General features: G+C 44.2%; 1 protein-coding gene across 1 annotated transcript in view; it reads left to right on the top strand.

Annotated features, from left to right (window-relative positions):
* Positions 1-15,301, top strand: part of DOCK5 (dedicator of cytokinesis 5) — a 93,071-nt gene that overhangs the window by 9,945 nt on the left and 67,825 nt on the right. Inside the window, exons 2-5 of the mRNA XM_088179833.1 lie at positions 7,657-7,740; positions 11,841-11,881; positions 12,650-12,705; positions 14,660-14,756. Coding sequence (XP_088035959.1) covers positions 7,657-7,740; positions 11,841-11,881; positions 12,650-12,705; positions 14,660-14,756 — 278 coding nt within the window. The remainder of the gene's footprint in view (positions 1-7,656; positions 7,741-11,840; positions 11,882-12,649; positions 12,706-14,659; positions 14,757-15,301) is intronic.

Genomic DNA, 15,301 nt, shown 5'->3' with positions numbered 1-15,301 from the left:
AGCTGGCAGGGATCACCACACCTGGGACACTCTGCAGCCTTAAAACCTGCCTGATGCTCAGGGTGGAATTCATTATTTCCCGAAGATGAATTTTAATTTTATTTAATTTTATATGAATTTGAATTGTTTGGATGATGCCTGGGAGGAGCAAAATTTGGGGCATTGCCCCAAAGCACAGAGTCAGGATTGGGGGAGACCTCGAGGAGCATCTGCTCCAACTTTTCCTGGCAAAACTTTGGAAAAGCACCAAGAGCAGACCAGCATCAAACCTGGTAAAATTCCCCCAAGTGTGAGGAGAGGCCAGGCTGGTTTTCCAGCTGCAAAGGAGAACATTTCCTGGTGTTCCAAAGGGACTGGAATTGCAGGTCTGGGTGTTTTGGTTTTTATTTTTTTTTTTTTTTTTTTTTTCTGAAATCACAGCCTGGATCTGTTTGGGTGCTGTAAATTCAGGAGCAGGTTGGCTCCTCCACTGGCAGCACTGATTTATTTCTCTTTTATTTTTCTCTCTGGCTCACAGCACTCCCTCTCACTCCAGACAGGAGCTGAGACAGCTCATGTAGATTAATTCCTTATCTGAGCTTAAAACCCCCAAGGGCCCTTCAGAGTGAAAATAATGAAGGAAATGGAGAGGCCAGTGAAGAAAATGACACAGCAGAAGGTTTTGTGTGTGGGTGGAAAAGGAACCGGGGTGTCTGTGAGGGTCAGAGCATGGGAGCAGCTGAATTTGGCTCCTTCCACCCCGAGCACACTCAGAAAAAAAAAAAACCAATTTGTGCTGGGCTGAAATGAATGCTGGTGCCCAAATCTGGGTGTTCAGGGTCTGTGTCCTGTGTGTGCAGCTCAGATGCACTCTGAGAACTGAATATTCTTTATTTTTACACAGATATTTGAGGGTGACTGGTGGGGATCCTGCAGACGTGAAAATACAGATATTACCTTTTTTTTTTTTTTTCCCCCTTACAATTAGGATATCTCGTGCTTTAGTGGTTCTGAGTCGTCTCAGTTTGGCTGATTTGGATCTGAGAAGCTCTAATTAAAATCCAGGGGCTCATTTGTGCGTGCCCCAGAGCTCTGCCGTGGGGTTTGGGGGTGTTTAAAGCCATCAGACACCGTGGGATCATCCCGTGTGAGTCCTTGTGTGACCTGGGGAAACCTCCCCATTCCCATGGGATGGAGCTTGTTTTTTTTTTTTTTTTTCCTGAAGCAATCCAGGCTTTAGGAGATGAAAGCAGGGAGCCCAGGATGTGATGGTGAGGAGTGAGGATTATCCCAAAAATGATGAGGGCAAGGCTGAGACCCTTCCCTGCTCCCACAGCTGGGAATTCTTTACATTGCAGCTGTTGGGGCAGAATCTGCAGGTAGAATAAAATAATCCATTGTTCAGAAAACCAGGGAAATCTTCCAGAATTTCATCAGGTGTGCATCAGTCCCTCCTTGGGAGGGGAGCAGGGGGGCACCCTCATGGGAGACCACCCTCATTTGGGTTTGATTTCTGGAATTATCCGGGGCTGGAGGGGCTGGGGCTTTTCGTGGTTCACCAAGAAAGGAGCGAGTGTAAAACCCAGCGATGAGAAAGGTCACGTCCCACCCCGCTGCAGGGGCACCGATGTCATTTCTCACTTGGTTTATAACGCTCATTTTTGAGATGGTTCAGTTTAAAAAGGGCGAGTGTGGTCGTGGTGTGAGGTCAGCCTGCAGCAGGGAGTGCACAAGGTGCTGGAAATCAAAAAAAAAACAACCCAGAATTCCAGGGAGTTTGGGGTTGGGAAGGATCTTAAAGATCCTGCAGCTCCTCAGAGCTGGCTGATGGTGGCTGTCAGTGAAAGCATTTCCAGCTGCAAAATCCCCTTTAAATCTTCATTACTGACACCCCAAATGCTCAGCGTTCACTCAGAATTCTTGGAATTGATCTGAATGGCAGCAACCACCATCCAGGAGTGGGAATTTTTTCATAAAAGCCTGTATTTTCCAGTTTTGAACTATTAATTACTTCTTTTTTCTTTTTTTTTGGAAGCAGAAGAAATACCCTGACATCTAAATCTTAATTACACCCTTCTCAGTTTGTCAGACACAAATTCCTGGGAAGTTACCAGAACATTTTTACTCCCAAACATTAAAAAAAAAAAAAAAAAAGGCTTTGTTCCTCTGAAGAATTAATTCCTTGGGCAGTTCCTTGTTCTTTAAATAAAGCCACTGTATTTTTGGCTGGATCTTGGCCCGTGGCAGTGGTGCAGAAAGGCCATTGCTGATGCTGCAGCAGCCACCAGAGCACTCTGGCTCTGTGCTCAGGGCTGCAGGGAGCTGGGGCCAGGCTCCTGCAGAGCCCTGAATGGAATCTTTGTCCTTGGGGGGCAGCCCCAGCCTCTGCTCTCAGTGGGGAGGGCAGGGGCAGCAGGAGCTGGAGTTTGGGGATTTTTGGATGGGGTGGCTGTGTCTCTGTGCTGGGTGGGGCAGGGGGAAGGTTCAGAGATGATGGATCCTGCAGGGACTCTGTTTTCCAGGCCAATAATCCACATTTCGTTCATTGAGTTACACGGGATTTGTGTGTGGCAGCTCCTGCCTCGTTCTCTTTGCATTTAGAGGTGTTTGAGCTCAGCTTGGCCTTTAGGGCAGTGTTGGAAAGAAGTTGATCTGTGAGGAAAATGGAATAGAAATATAGAAAAAAAAATATAAATATGGAATGGTTGGGTTGGAAGGGATGTAAAAGCTCATCCCATCCCACCCCTGCCAGGTCAGGGACCCTTCCCCTGTCCCAGGCTGCTCCAACCTGGCCTGGGACACTTCCAGGGATCCAGGGGCAGCCAGAAATTCTCAGGGAATTCCAGACCACCCTCACAGGGAGGAATTCCTTCCCAATATCCAGTCTAACCCTGCTCTCTGTTCCTTTGGAGCCCTTCCCCTGAAAATGCCACATCTGGCCCTGGTTCTGCTGAGCCCACTCAGGCTCCAGCAGCTGCTCACAAACCTCTCACAAACTGAGGCTCTCCCTGGGCTCCTGCACAACCTGGAGCTTGGTGGGTTTTAAAGTGTGTTTTGGGCTTTTTTTTTTTTTACTTGTAATAGTTAGTTAATCCTAACCCTAACTAAGCCTAACCTGGCTGGGGCTGGGCTGGTCCTGGGGCAGGAATAGACCCAAAGTTGCTCCCTGGGCTCCTGCACAACCTGGAGCTTGGTGGGTTTTAAAGTGTGTTTTGGTTTTTTTCATTTTTTTTCTTACTTGTAATAGAATTTTGAATCTTGTTTTGTGCCCCTTGTGTGGCACTGAGGCTGTGGTGTGTAAGTGTCACTGTGGGTGTTCCATGGCTCAGAATTAGGGTTAGGATTAACTAAGCCTAACCTGGCTGGGGCTGGGCTGGTCCTGGGGCAGAAATAGACCCAAAGTTGCTCCCTGGGCTCCTGCACAAAGGGGAGCTTGATGGGTTTGAAGTGTGTTTTGGTTTTTGGGGTTTTTTTTTTGTTTGTTTTTTTTACTTGCAATAGAATTTTGAATCCTGTTTTGTGCCCGTTGTGTGGCACTGAGGCTGTGATGAGTGAGTGTCACTGTTCCATGGCTCAGAATTAGGGTTAGGATTAACTAAGCTGGGGCTGGGCTGGTCCTGGGGCAGGGACAGACCCAAAGCTTCTCCCTGGGCTCTGTTCCAGCCCTGGGGCTGTGCCAGGGCTCTGTGCCGTCCCTGTTTGTGGGCTGATTTTGGAGCAGAGCATCCTCCAGGTTGTGCAATGCCTTCAGTTCCTCCTGCAGCCCCTCTGAGCTGTCACCCCGTGCCCTGGAGCACGAAAATCGCTGCTTATCTTCACCTTCTGTGCCATAAAACCAACTGCTCCTGGGGGGATCCGTGCTGCCCTTCCCGACCCTGCTGGATTCCATGGGCTGGGTGTGCACTTGGAAAATAAATTCCTGATCCTGGTGGATTCCATAGGCTGGGTGCACTTGGAAAATAAATTCCTGATCCTGGTGGATTCCATAGGCTGGGTGCACTTGGAAAATAAATTCCTGACCCTGGTGGATTCCATAGGCTGGGTGCACTTGGAAAATAAATTCCTGATCCTGGTGGATTCCATAGGTTGGGTGCACTTGGAAAATAAATTCCTGATCCTGGTGGATTCCATGGGCTGGGTGCACTTGGAAAATAAATTCCTGATCCTGGTGGATTCCATGGGCTGGGTGCACTTGGAAAATAAATTCCCGACCCTGCTGGATTCCATGGGCTGGGTGCACTTGGAAAATAAATTCCCGACCCTGCTGGATTCCATGGGCTGGGTGCACTTGGGAAATAAATTCCTGATCCTGGTGGATTCCATGGGCTGGGGGTGCACTTGGGAAATAAATTCCTGACGTTTTCAGCAAACCGGAGCACTAAAGAAAAGCACGAGCTGCAGAAAATGCTCATTAAACAAACGCAGGCTCGTGGTTTCCACCTCTGCCTCTTTCTTCGGATTAAATTTCCTCGGTTCCAACGCTGCTTTTCATCTGCGATGATAAAAGGAGCGGGATCAACGCTCTGAAGTGAATTTCAAAGGATAAAAAAAAAAAAAAAAATCCCAGCTGAAGTTTAGCTGGGAGCGAGAAAACTTCAGCTATTGCTGCAAATTTGAATACAAAAAAAAAGTCTCGGCATTTATTCTTCTTTCTTTCCTTTCCTCCCCCTCCCTGCTCTGTCGCGATTGGATTGGAGGGGTTTTTATTTTTCCATACCCAAGTTCTTGATGTGAATCTTCCTTTTCCTTTCAGGTCAGGGATGGGAATCACAAATCCCCTGCCCGAGGGGATGGATGGGCTGGGGACAGCAGCAATAAAATAAAAATAAAATATGCCAGCAATTTGGCTTTGATAATGTCGAACATAACCACGAGGGAGGAGCTTTCAGACAGTGACCCTCTGTTCTAGCTTAGGAATGATTAAATTGAATTTTTTTGTTGTTGTTGGTTTTTTTTTTGTTTTTTTTTTTTTTAGTTTTTTGAGGGGGTTTATTTGTTAGGTTTTTGGGGGGGGTTAGGTTTTTTTGGGAGGTTTTTTGCGTTTTTTTGTTGTTTTGGGGTTTTTTTGTTTGTTTTTTTGTTTGGGGTTTTTTTGGTTTTGGGGGGTTTTTGGGGTTTTTTTTGTTTGTTTTTTGTTTTTTGGGGGTTTTTTGGTTGTTTTTTGGGGTTTTGGGGTTTTTTTGGTTTTTTTGTTTCTTTGGGTTTTTTTGTTTTTTGGGTTTTTGTTTTTTCGTGTTTTTTGGGGTTTTTTGGTTTTTTTGGGTTTTTGGTTTTTTTTTGGTTTTTGGGTTCTTTTGTTTTTTGGGTTTTTTTGTTTTTTCTTTTTTGTTTTTTTTTTGTTTGTTTTTTTGGTTCTTTTTTGTTTTTTGGGTTCTTTTGCTTCTTTAGGGGTTTTTTGTTTTTTTGGGGGGTTTTTTTGGTTTTTTTTTTGTTTGTTTTTGGTTTTCGGGTTTTTTTTTGTTTGTTTGTTTTTTGGGTTTTGTTTTGTTTTGTTTTGTTTTTGGTTTTGTTTTTTTTCTTTTGATGTAGGACTTCTTCCACGTAGTAAAAGCTGCGTGTTAGGATGTGAAACCTGCCTGGTGGAGCAGGGGAAGGGGAGCTCAGGCTTTAGTTCTGTCTTGTGGCTCCTGGGATTTTTAGGCTGGGTCCTCCCTGCTGCTCTCTGGGCTGAATTAACTCTTGTGTTCCCAGCAGAAAAGCTGGGGCTGTGTCCACCCACCTTTCATGGCAAAAATCCAGCCTGGCATTTGGATAATGAGTGATTGTCCCAAAAAAACCCCCAAAAAACCCTGGAGCGTGTGGGGATTGTGTGTGGGAATCCCTGGGTGTGACAGGGACCTGCAGGGACCAGACCCGAGGGGAATTTGGGAATGTTCACCTGGAGAAGGGAAAGGATCCAGGGGAGAGCTCAGAGCACCTGGAGGGGCTCCAGGAGAGCTGGAGAGGGGCTGGGGACAAAAGGGATGGAGGGACAGGACACAGGGAATGGATTCAGACTGGGAAAAAGGGGGGATTTAAATGGGATTTTGGGATGGAATGAGGGTGAGGAGGGGCTGGGATGGAATTCCCAGAGGAGCTGGGGCTGCCCCTGGATCCCTGGAAATGTCCCAGGCCAGGTTGGGATAATCTGGGACAGTGGGAGGGGTCCCTGCCATGGCAGGGGTGGCTCTGGGTGGGATTTAAATCCCAACCCAAACCATTCCAGGATTCACGTTCACGTTCAGCTTTATCCCGATTTTTCTGTTAGAATGTGAATGGAATTTTTACTTCTGGGGGATTTTAAATTCAGGGCTCTTCGAGGTGTCCGAGCCACACACCCAGCTCAGAGTCAGCTTTAAAATCCCGATTTTACAGGAATGTGTAAAAAAAAAAACTCACAGGAGGGAGAGGAAAGTGGCTGCAGACAGATTTGAGGAGCAGAAATTCAGCCAAATTCCCATGGAAATCGTGGATTCAGTGGGAGCAAAGCCTGCCCTGCAGCACAGGAAGATCCTGCAGGGATTCACATGCCCAGCTCCTGCTGGGATATTTATAATCACAATATTGTGAGGAAAGCTCCCATTTGAGAGGGAATTTCCGGTGGTGAAACCTCCAGGCTGTGCTGGAGCCTGGCCAGGACCCAGAGCACCTCATCCCAGCTGCCCTGGGAGGCATCCCATGGGAATTTCCTGCCAGAAAAAGCTCTGGGTTGTCTTTATTTATTTCCTTTCCAATCCAGAGCTCCTCAAACATAAACCTTAGGAAGTCTCAAGAGTTGTCCTCTGAAAATATTTGGGTGATTTTTTTTTTTTTTTCTTTTTTTTTTTTTTTTTTTTTTGCTTAGGGATACATAAATATGGGAATTTAGTGTCTGGGAAGAATTTCACTGCTGTATTTAGGATGTGATCTGTTCTTAAATCAATATTTTAAATAAATCAGGTGCTCTGGTTTGGTCTGCTCTGCCTTTCCTGATCAGTTTGAACCACGGCAAAGCATTTCACTGATTTTGTGTCTTTTTATTCAAATTCAATTTAAATTTTCTCACCTGGTCCTGGAGAAGGCTCTGCTTTACCCAGTGAAGCCTCAGGGAAAAGAACTCCAGACCTGTGAGCTCCTGCACTTAATCCTATTCCAGCTGGAAATCCCAGAATTATCCAGCTTAGCTTTGTCTTTGGGAGGGATTAAACTTGCACAGAATCCCAAGTTTTGGTGCTAAAATTGGTTCTTGGCCTGGCAGAGCCTTTAGCAGCAGAGAAATGGGATTTGGTTTGGAAATGAGCAGGGTTTAGTCTGGAGTAGGGCTGGGTTTTATTAGGACATTATTTAATTTTATTTATTTATTTTATTTATTTTATTTATTTCTATTTTATTATTTATTATCCCAGTTCTGATGTGCTCTGCTGCTGGACTTAGTAAAGACTCAAAAAGAAAAAAAAGATAATTCTGGAATTGATGTGCCTGAGGTGGTGGTGACCTCCTGGGCAGGATTTTGGGAATGTTTCCACAGCCACCTTTGGTATCTGTTAATAATATTTATTCATGATAAAATCTGGAATTAGATCCACAATAACCTTTCCCACCATGACTTAATCACTTTATTCCTTCTCCCAAATCCCACCCTTGCCTTTGGAGAGCCCCAAACCTGATTCTCTCATTTTTTTTTAATTTTTTTTTTCCTTTTTCCTCCTCATTTTTCAGCCATTTACAACTATGAGGCCACGCAGGAGGTGGAGCTGTCCCTGCAGGTGGGGGACACCGTTCACATCCTGGAGATGTACGAAGGTGGGTGCAGCTCACAGGGGGTTTGGAATGAAAATGGCAATAAATCAAGATTCTTTTTCAAATTTTAGGTTTGTATTTTCAACTTCTGTTACAGCCCAAAGCACAGATTTGGTGTGTAGTGGTTGCTGTAGCCTCTTGATTTTTAAAATATTAAAAATTATTTTTTTTAAATGTTCGAAAGGCAGAAATGCAGAGTTTTTTCTCCTCTCTGTGCTGTTCCAGGCAGTTTATCGAGGTAAGGTTTCACCAATATCTCAAGGCAGGATTAAAAGAGGAAGAAACCTTTAATTCTGGCTTTAATTTTAAACCTTTAATTGCTGTTTTTACCCCACACCTCTTTGGGCCAGGCTCATGGCATCAACTGAGCCTGCTGGAAAATAAGAATAAAAAAAATTCCCCCAGCTTTTAACCTGAGGGTTTTTTTTTTTTTTTATCTGAGTGACAGAAAATGAGAGGGAAGGGCTGATTAGCTCATAATTAATGTTGTTTTGAGTTGTAATATCATAATCTGGCATTAAATGCTCCAGTCATGGAGCTTCCAGGCCTTTTTTAGGCTGTTCCTCTCAGTCCTCCTGGGACATTTTTCATAATACCTTCATATAAACCACAAAGAAAACAAAATTCTTCTTTTAAAGATTAAAATGACACTTGAGTGTTTCAAATCACCCCATCCACTTTGACAAAGATTTCAATATCAAGACTGGACCAGAGCCATTTAATCAATTTAAGGAATTCTCTGGTCACTGCTCCTCTCTCCAAAACGTAAATTTCTAGAATAGAAAATTCTTAATGGCAGAATTCTTAATGGCAGAATTCTTAATGGCAAAATTCTTAATGGCAAATAAATAGATCCTTAATAGCAAGTAGATTCTTAATAGCAAGTAGATTTTTAATAGCAAATAGATTCTTAATAGCAAGATTCTTAATGGCAAAAAGCTTCTTAATAGCAAGATTCTTGATAGCAAAAAGATTCTTGATAGCAAAAAGATTCTTGATAGCAAATAGATTCTTGATAGCAAAATTAATTCTTGATGGAGAATTCTTGATGGAGAGTCTATTCTTTATAGCATGAAGAATTTTGGGTGTTTTTTGGGGCAGCTCTGGGCTGCACAATCCTCTCCTGAGGGGGCTCCCAAAGGCCCAGGGAAGTCCCTGCAGTGCTGCTGCTCCTCAGCTGCCTCTCAGTGCCAGGAAAATTCTTAAAATTGCCAAATCCCTGCTGGGCTGTCACTGCTGTCCAGAGGGAGAGGCCTCCTGCAAAGGGTGGGATCACAAAATAATCTGAGGGGATCGTCCAGTCCCACCCCTGGCTCTGCACAGACCCCCCAAAATCCCACCCAGATTGGGGGTGAGACCCTGACCATGCTGTGCTTCCCAAGTGGGGTGGGGTGAGAACACAGGGGGTGATTGATTCATTTTTCCTGACCTGCAGCTCCCCTGTGCCAGGGATTCATCAGGGGCTGATGGATTTGATGGATTTGATGGATTTGATGATTTGATGGCTTTGATGGATTTGATGGATTTGATAGATCTGATGGCTTTGATGAATTAGATGGCTTTGATGAATTTGATGGATTTGATGAATTTGATGGATTTGATGGCTTTGATGGATGTGATGAATTTGATGAATTTCATGGATTTCATGGATTTCCATCCCTGGAAGTTCAGCTCCATCTTGGACAAAGGACACAGGGAAGGGTCTCAGAGGGGAAGCACGGGCTGAGCAGTGTGAGCTGAAAATTCCAGATATTTCCAGGCTGATGTCCTTGGAGTCATGGAATGGTTTGGGGTGGAAGGGACATGAAAATCATCCTGTCCCAGCCCTGGCGTGGACAGGGACACCTCCCACTGCCCCAGGCTGCTCCAAGCTGGCCTGGGACACTTTTAGGGGTGGAGGGAGGCACTTTTAGGGATGGAGGGATTTTCAGGGATGGAGGGAGACACTTTTAGGGATGGAGGGAGGCACTTTCAGGGATGGAGGGAGACCCTTTTAGGGATGGAGGGATTTTCAGGGATGGAGGGAGGCATTTTCAGGGATGGAGACACTTTCAGGGATGGAGGGAGACACTTTTAGGGATGGAGACTCTTTCAGGGATGCTTCTCAGTGCCAGTCACAATGTGTGTGGGACACCTGAGAGCTCTCAGCTCCCTTTTCCTGGATCCCTTTCCCTTTTAAACAAGCAGAGGCAGAGCCCGGGGTTGTTGTTCAGGTCCCACACTGCACAGCAGGGTTTTATTTTCCCCTCCTCTCTGCCTGCAGAAAAGCTCTCAGTGCAGGATTCCTCCTCCCCCAGCAGTGCCTGCTCCTCCTGCAGAATCCCAGAAAAGAAGGAAAACTTTTGCTGCCTTGCAGGATTTTGGAGGCTGTTCCAGAGCAGGGAGTGTGTCCTTGAGCAGGGAGCTGGGAGGACACTTTGGTGTTGAGGGGAAATCTCTCGTGATCTGCAGGATTTCTTCGTTATTTTCGTGAATTGCAGTGTTTGAGGGGAGCTGGGGGTGGAAGGAATGTGTGCTCACATGGCCCCTGGCAGGTTCTGCTCGTGCTGAAAAGGAATTTACCTTGAATTTGTTCCTGGTTTCAGTCACCCCAGTGGAGGGTGAGGCAATGCCCTGAGCTGTGGGACAGGGCAGGGCCCCACAGGAGGAGGAACAGGGACCTTGTGGTGCCACTTGTGACCTGGCCTTGCATCACCAGGGACAGCTTTATCATGGCTGCACTGCTGGAAAAGATTCTTCTTTTCCATACTGCAGAAAACCCACTTCATCAAGGGCAAAACTGAGGACTTGATCCGTTAAAAAACCCAAAAAAACCCAACAAAATAACAGCCCCAAACTTTCAGCCATTTTTTTTTACAAGTCATGGTTTCACTCAGATTTCAGGCTGAGTGACATTTCCCATGTCATCACCAACTGCAAAACCTTCCTCCATTTTTATCCCCCCTCAAACAGTCATTCCTCTGAAGATTTCAGCAGATTTTGGAATTTTATTTTTTTTTTTAATGAAGAAATCACGTAATTAATTGACCACTACCCAAAGATTTGATGTTCCTGTTGAAGTGATGGATAAATTATTGAAATAATTCCCACAGAAACTGCACGAGGTGCTTGCAGAATCAACTTTGCACAATCAGCCCCAATCTGCTTTTATGCAATTATTGCAAAATATTTGACAGGAATGGGGGGAAGGCCCAGGGCCCCTCTGCAAAAGGAGGAAGTTGTGCTATCAAAAGGCTGAATGTGTCAAATGGGATCCAAATCCCTCCTGCTTAATTCCATGAGCTCTGTCTCCCACCCTGAGGAATTTGTGCTTTCCCCTTCAATTAATGACAACTTGGATAAAAATAGAACCTAAATCTTCTCATCCTTAATCCAGGACCTCATCCATGGCTCCATGAGCAATGGATAATCTTGTTTTCCTCCTGTGGAAAAAAATGGAATTTCTTCTTTCCTCCCAACTTATTACTGGAATATTGGGGGTTTTTGAGGTGGAGAATGACCAGAAACTGCATTTCAGAAAATAAATAAATGGTAATACAACCACGTGCACATAGAAATCCTGATAAAATAGGGATTAAACCTTTCTAAGCTCTAATTTATGGCTGAGGGGTGTCAGATCCATGGTTCTCTATGGAACCTGCTTTGATAAATATAGAAATATGGGAGGGACCAACGATAAAACCACAAAAAAAAAAAAAAAAAACAAACCCAAAGAAACAATTCTCCCCTCTTCTCATCTTTGCCTGATTATTCCCTTAAACCCCTTTGCCTTCTTGGTGCTGCCACTCAGCTGGACTTAATCCCCTTGGCTGGGCTTTAATGTCCCTCCCAACCCAAGGCAGTGCATGGAAATCCTGGTTAAACCCCAGGTGCCCAGACAAGATAAATGTTCTCTCTTCTGTCTTAAATAAATTTTTAGATTTTACCCAAGCAAGGTTGATAAATGGGATTTCGTGTCAGGGCCCAGCTCCTACAAACACAGGAGTGGATCCCAAGTGAGGAGATGAATAAATTGGTGTTGGAGAAAGGTGGTGAGAATTGCAATCTGCATTTAATGGTGTTAATAAAGAATGAAATGTGAATATCTGTGTTTGCTTTGCCAGGCTGGTACCGAGGATACACACTGCGAAATAAATGCAAGAAGGTACGAGCTCGACTTTTGGGTGACTCCCATTTGAATTTCACACCTTGCCAGACCCAATCTGGGGCTGAAAATTCCTCAATTTTTGGTCTTGACATCAGGCAGGACCCCTGGCCACGGTGTCCTGTCCTCAGTGACCTGGAGGTGAAATTTCAGAGCCTTGTGTTGGGTAATTCCTCCACTGGAAATGTGAGGAGAGCAGTTGGGAATTTCCAAAATTCTCTTTTTCCCCATTTCCATTCCCGAGTTTGTGGCTTTGCTGTGATGCTCTGGGTCCTGTGCACATCCAGAATTAATTCTGTTTAATGGGAATAGCAGAATTTTGATTGAAAAATCAGAAATGACACATCTGAGATCCCCCAGCAATTCTGGCCCCTCTCCATCCCTCACAGCCTCTGGTTTTGGGGGTGAAGAAGAGAGAAAAGGGACCAGGAAAAGAATTCCAGCATTTCCAGAAAGTTTCCCTGTAACAACAAAAAATGAGGAATTTTCTGCAGGTGCTGACAGGGGACTCCAGGAATATCTCATGGCAATAAGTGATGATGATTTTCAGGAATTTCCACATTTCCTGAGGGTCATTAGAGTAAAACAAGGAATCAGCTGCTCTGAGTTACCAATAGGGACCCTGCTCCTCCTCCCTGTCCTTTTTTTCCTGGCACACTGGGACATTTTCTTACTCATTTTTCTTTTTTTTTTTTTGGTGAAATATCTTCTTGTCACATCCCATCCCACAGCAGGATTGATTTATTTCATTTTTCTCTTTATTTTTAGGGCATTTTCCCAGAAACTTACATCCATTTAAAAGAGGCCATCGTGAAGGACCGGGGGTAGGTTGGAATTTTTTTTTGGCAGCAAAACCCCGAAAATTTAATTCCATTGAAACCCCAAAAGAACTAATTTAAATAACTGTGGTTTATTGTTGTTTTTTTTTTTTTTTTAAAGTTGAGTGGTTGTTAGTTGTTATACAGTTGTTTATTGTAAAGGTACGTTCGTTTTGAAAGGTAAAAAGTTTCAAGTGTTAAAAGTTCATGTTAAAAGATTTTAATATGGAGTTTTAATTAGAAGTGAAGTTTTAATTAGAAGTGAAGTTTTAATTAGCAGTAAAAGCTGGGGTTTTTTTGTGAGACCCCAGCAGGGCTGAAGTTTTTTTTTAATAAAATACTTTTTTTGGAAAAAACACCTTTTTTTGGAAAAAACACTTTTTTTTTGATAAAACACTCTTTTTTTTTGGCTAAAACCGTTTTTTTTGGATAAAACCCATTTTTTTGGATAAAACACTTTTTTTTGATAAAACATTCTTTTTTGGATAAAACACTTCTTTGGATAAAACACTTTTTTTGGATAAAAACCCTTTTTTTTTATATAACCCATTTTTTTAGAATAAAACTCTTTTTGGATAAAACACTTTTTTTATAAAACACTTTTTTTTTTTATAAAACACTTTATTTTTTTTTTTGATAAAACACTCTTTTTTGGATAAAACACTTTATTTTTAAACCCTTATTTTCAAGTGGCTGTTACCATTGTGACTGGGGATTCATCCAAACTTAATTTCTGTCTCTTTATCCTGGGTTTGGAATGGATTCACTGGGAATAAGAGTGAAGGCAGCTTGAAGAATTTGACATGAAAAAATGATGAATGTGTGTGTTGAGAGCAGCTTCAGCCTCTGGACATCACGAATTGTGTGAAAATCAACTCCTCTGGAATTTCCATTTCTGTATTTATTTTTAAAAAAAGGGTGTTTTCCATTGAGTTTGAACCCTGAGTGTGAAACCTTTCTCTGTGTTATAAATGAGAGACAAAAGTCTGGATATTCAGCAGAATTTAAATTGTTTTATTTGATATAAAAAGAGCAAACAGAGCTGGGGAATGTGAGGGGTCACTGCCCACTCCACCCAACCTCGGTTTGCAGCCTCTTCTCAGACTGTGGTTCTGTTCTAATCAATAATTTTGGTTTTTGGTTTTTTTTTGTTGTTGTCATAAGCAGTGGTGTTTGAATAAACACCCTCACACAAATTGACAAAGCCTTTGGGTGATGATCAGTCACAGCCAGCTGGGCCTTGGAGAGAACCTCCAGGGAAATTCTGGAGTCTGGTTTTTGGGATTGGCAGCATTGATCAGACAAAGGCAGGAAGGGCTATTGGGAAATCATTGATCAGTATTGATCAGACAAAGGCAGGAAGGGCTATTGGGAAATCATTGATCAGTATTGATCAGACAAAGGCAGGAAGGGCTATTGGGAAATCATTGATCAGTATTGATCAAAGGCAGGAAGGGCTATTGGGAAATCATTGATCAGTATTGATCAGACAAAGGCAGGAAGGGCTATTGGGAAATCATTGATCAGCATTGATCAGACAAAGGCAGGAAGGGCTATTGGGAAATCATTGATCAGCATTGATCAGACAAAGGCAGGAAGGGCTATTGGGAAATCATTGATCAGTATTGATCAGACAAAGGCAGGAAGGGCTGTTGGGAAATCATTGATCAGTATTGATCAGACAAAGGCAGGAAGGGATTTTTGGGAAGTCTGATTTTGCTGTAGCTGATACAACTTATTTGGAAAACAGAACATAATATAATGTAACATAATACAACATAATATAACATAACAAGGTGATTTTAAACAGAATTATTTTATCATATAATTTCCATTATCCAGTATCCATGCTTCAGTTCAGAGCTGAGTATTCTGGTTTATACAAGCCCCAGTGTTTTTGTGATTGACACCAATCTTTTATCAATTCTCACGGCTGTTTTTCCCCTTTTTCCCTGCCCAGGCAGCACGAGACAGTGATTCCCAGCGAGCTGCCCCTGGGCCAGGAGCTCACGGCCACCCTGCGGGAGTGGGCAGTGATCTGGCACAAGCTCTACGTGGTGAGTGCTCCTCGGGGGCTGCTGCTGTCCCTGCCTTGGTGACAAAGCCGGGCTTTGTCCCAGCTGAGCTCAGCCTGGGCTCTGGGCAGGGCTCTCTGTGGGTGCTGCACAATTGGGTGGTGGGGTGGGGCTGGGGGGGCTCAGAGCTGTCACAGCTGGGGTCTGGCAGAGGGGCAGGGTGGCCTGGGCTCAGAGGGTGACACAGCAGGGCTGGCACGGGTCACACTGTCACTGTCAGGGGTCACAGTGTCACAGTCAGGGGTCACAGTGTCACTGTCAGGGCTGGCACAGGTCACAGTGTCACTGTCACTGCTGTCAGGGGTCACAGTGTCACTGTCAGGGGTGTCAGGGGTCACAGTGTCACTGTCAGGGGTCACGGTGTCACTGTCAGGGGTGTCAGGGGTCACAGTGTCACTGTCAGGGCTGGCACTGGTCACAGTGTCACTGTCAGGGGTCACAGTGTCACTGTCAGGGGTGTCAGGGGTCACAGTGTCACTGTCAGGGGTCACAGTGTCACTGTCAGGGGTGGCACAGGTCACAGTGTC

Source organism: Sturnus vulgaris, chromosome 28 (genome assembly GCF_052056855.1).
Source record: "Sturnus vulgaris isolate bStuVul1 chromosome 28, bStuVul1.hap1, whole genome shotgun sequence".
Classification (NCBI taxonomy): domain Eukaryota; kingdom Metazoa; phylum Chordata; class Aves; order Passeriformes; family Sturnidae; genus Sturnus; species Sturnus vulgaris.
The sequence above is the reverse complement of the archived record's forward strand: the minus strand, read 5'-3'. Positions and strand labels throughout refer to the sequence as shown.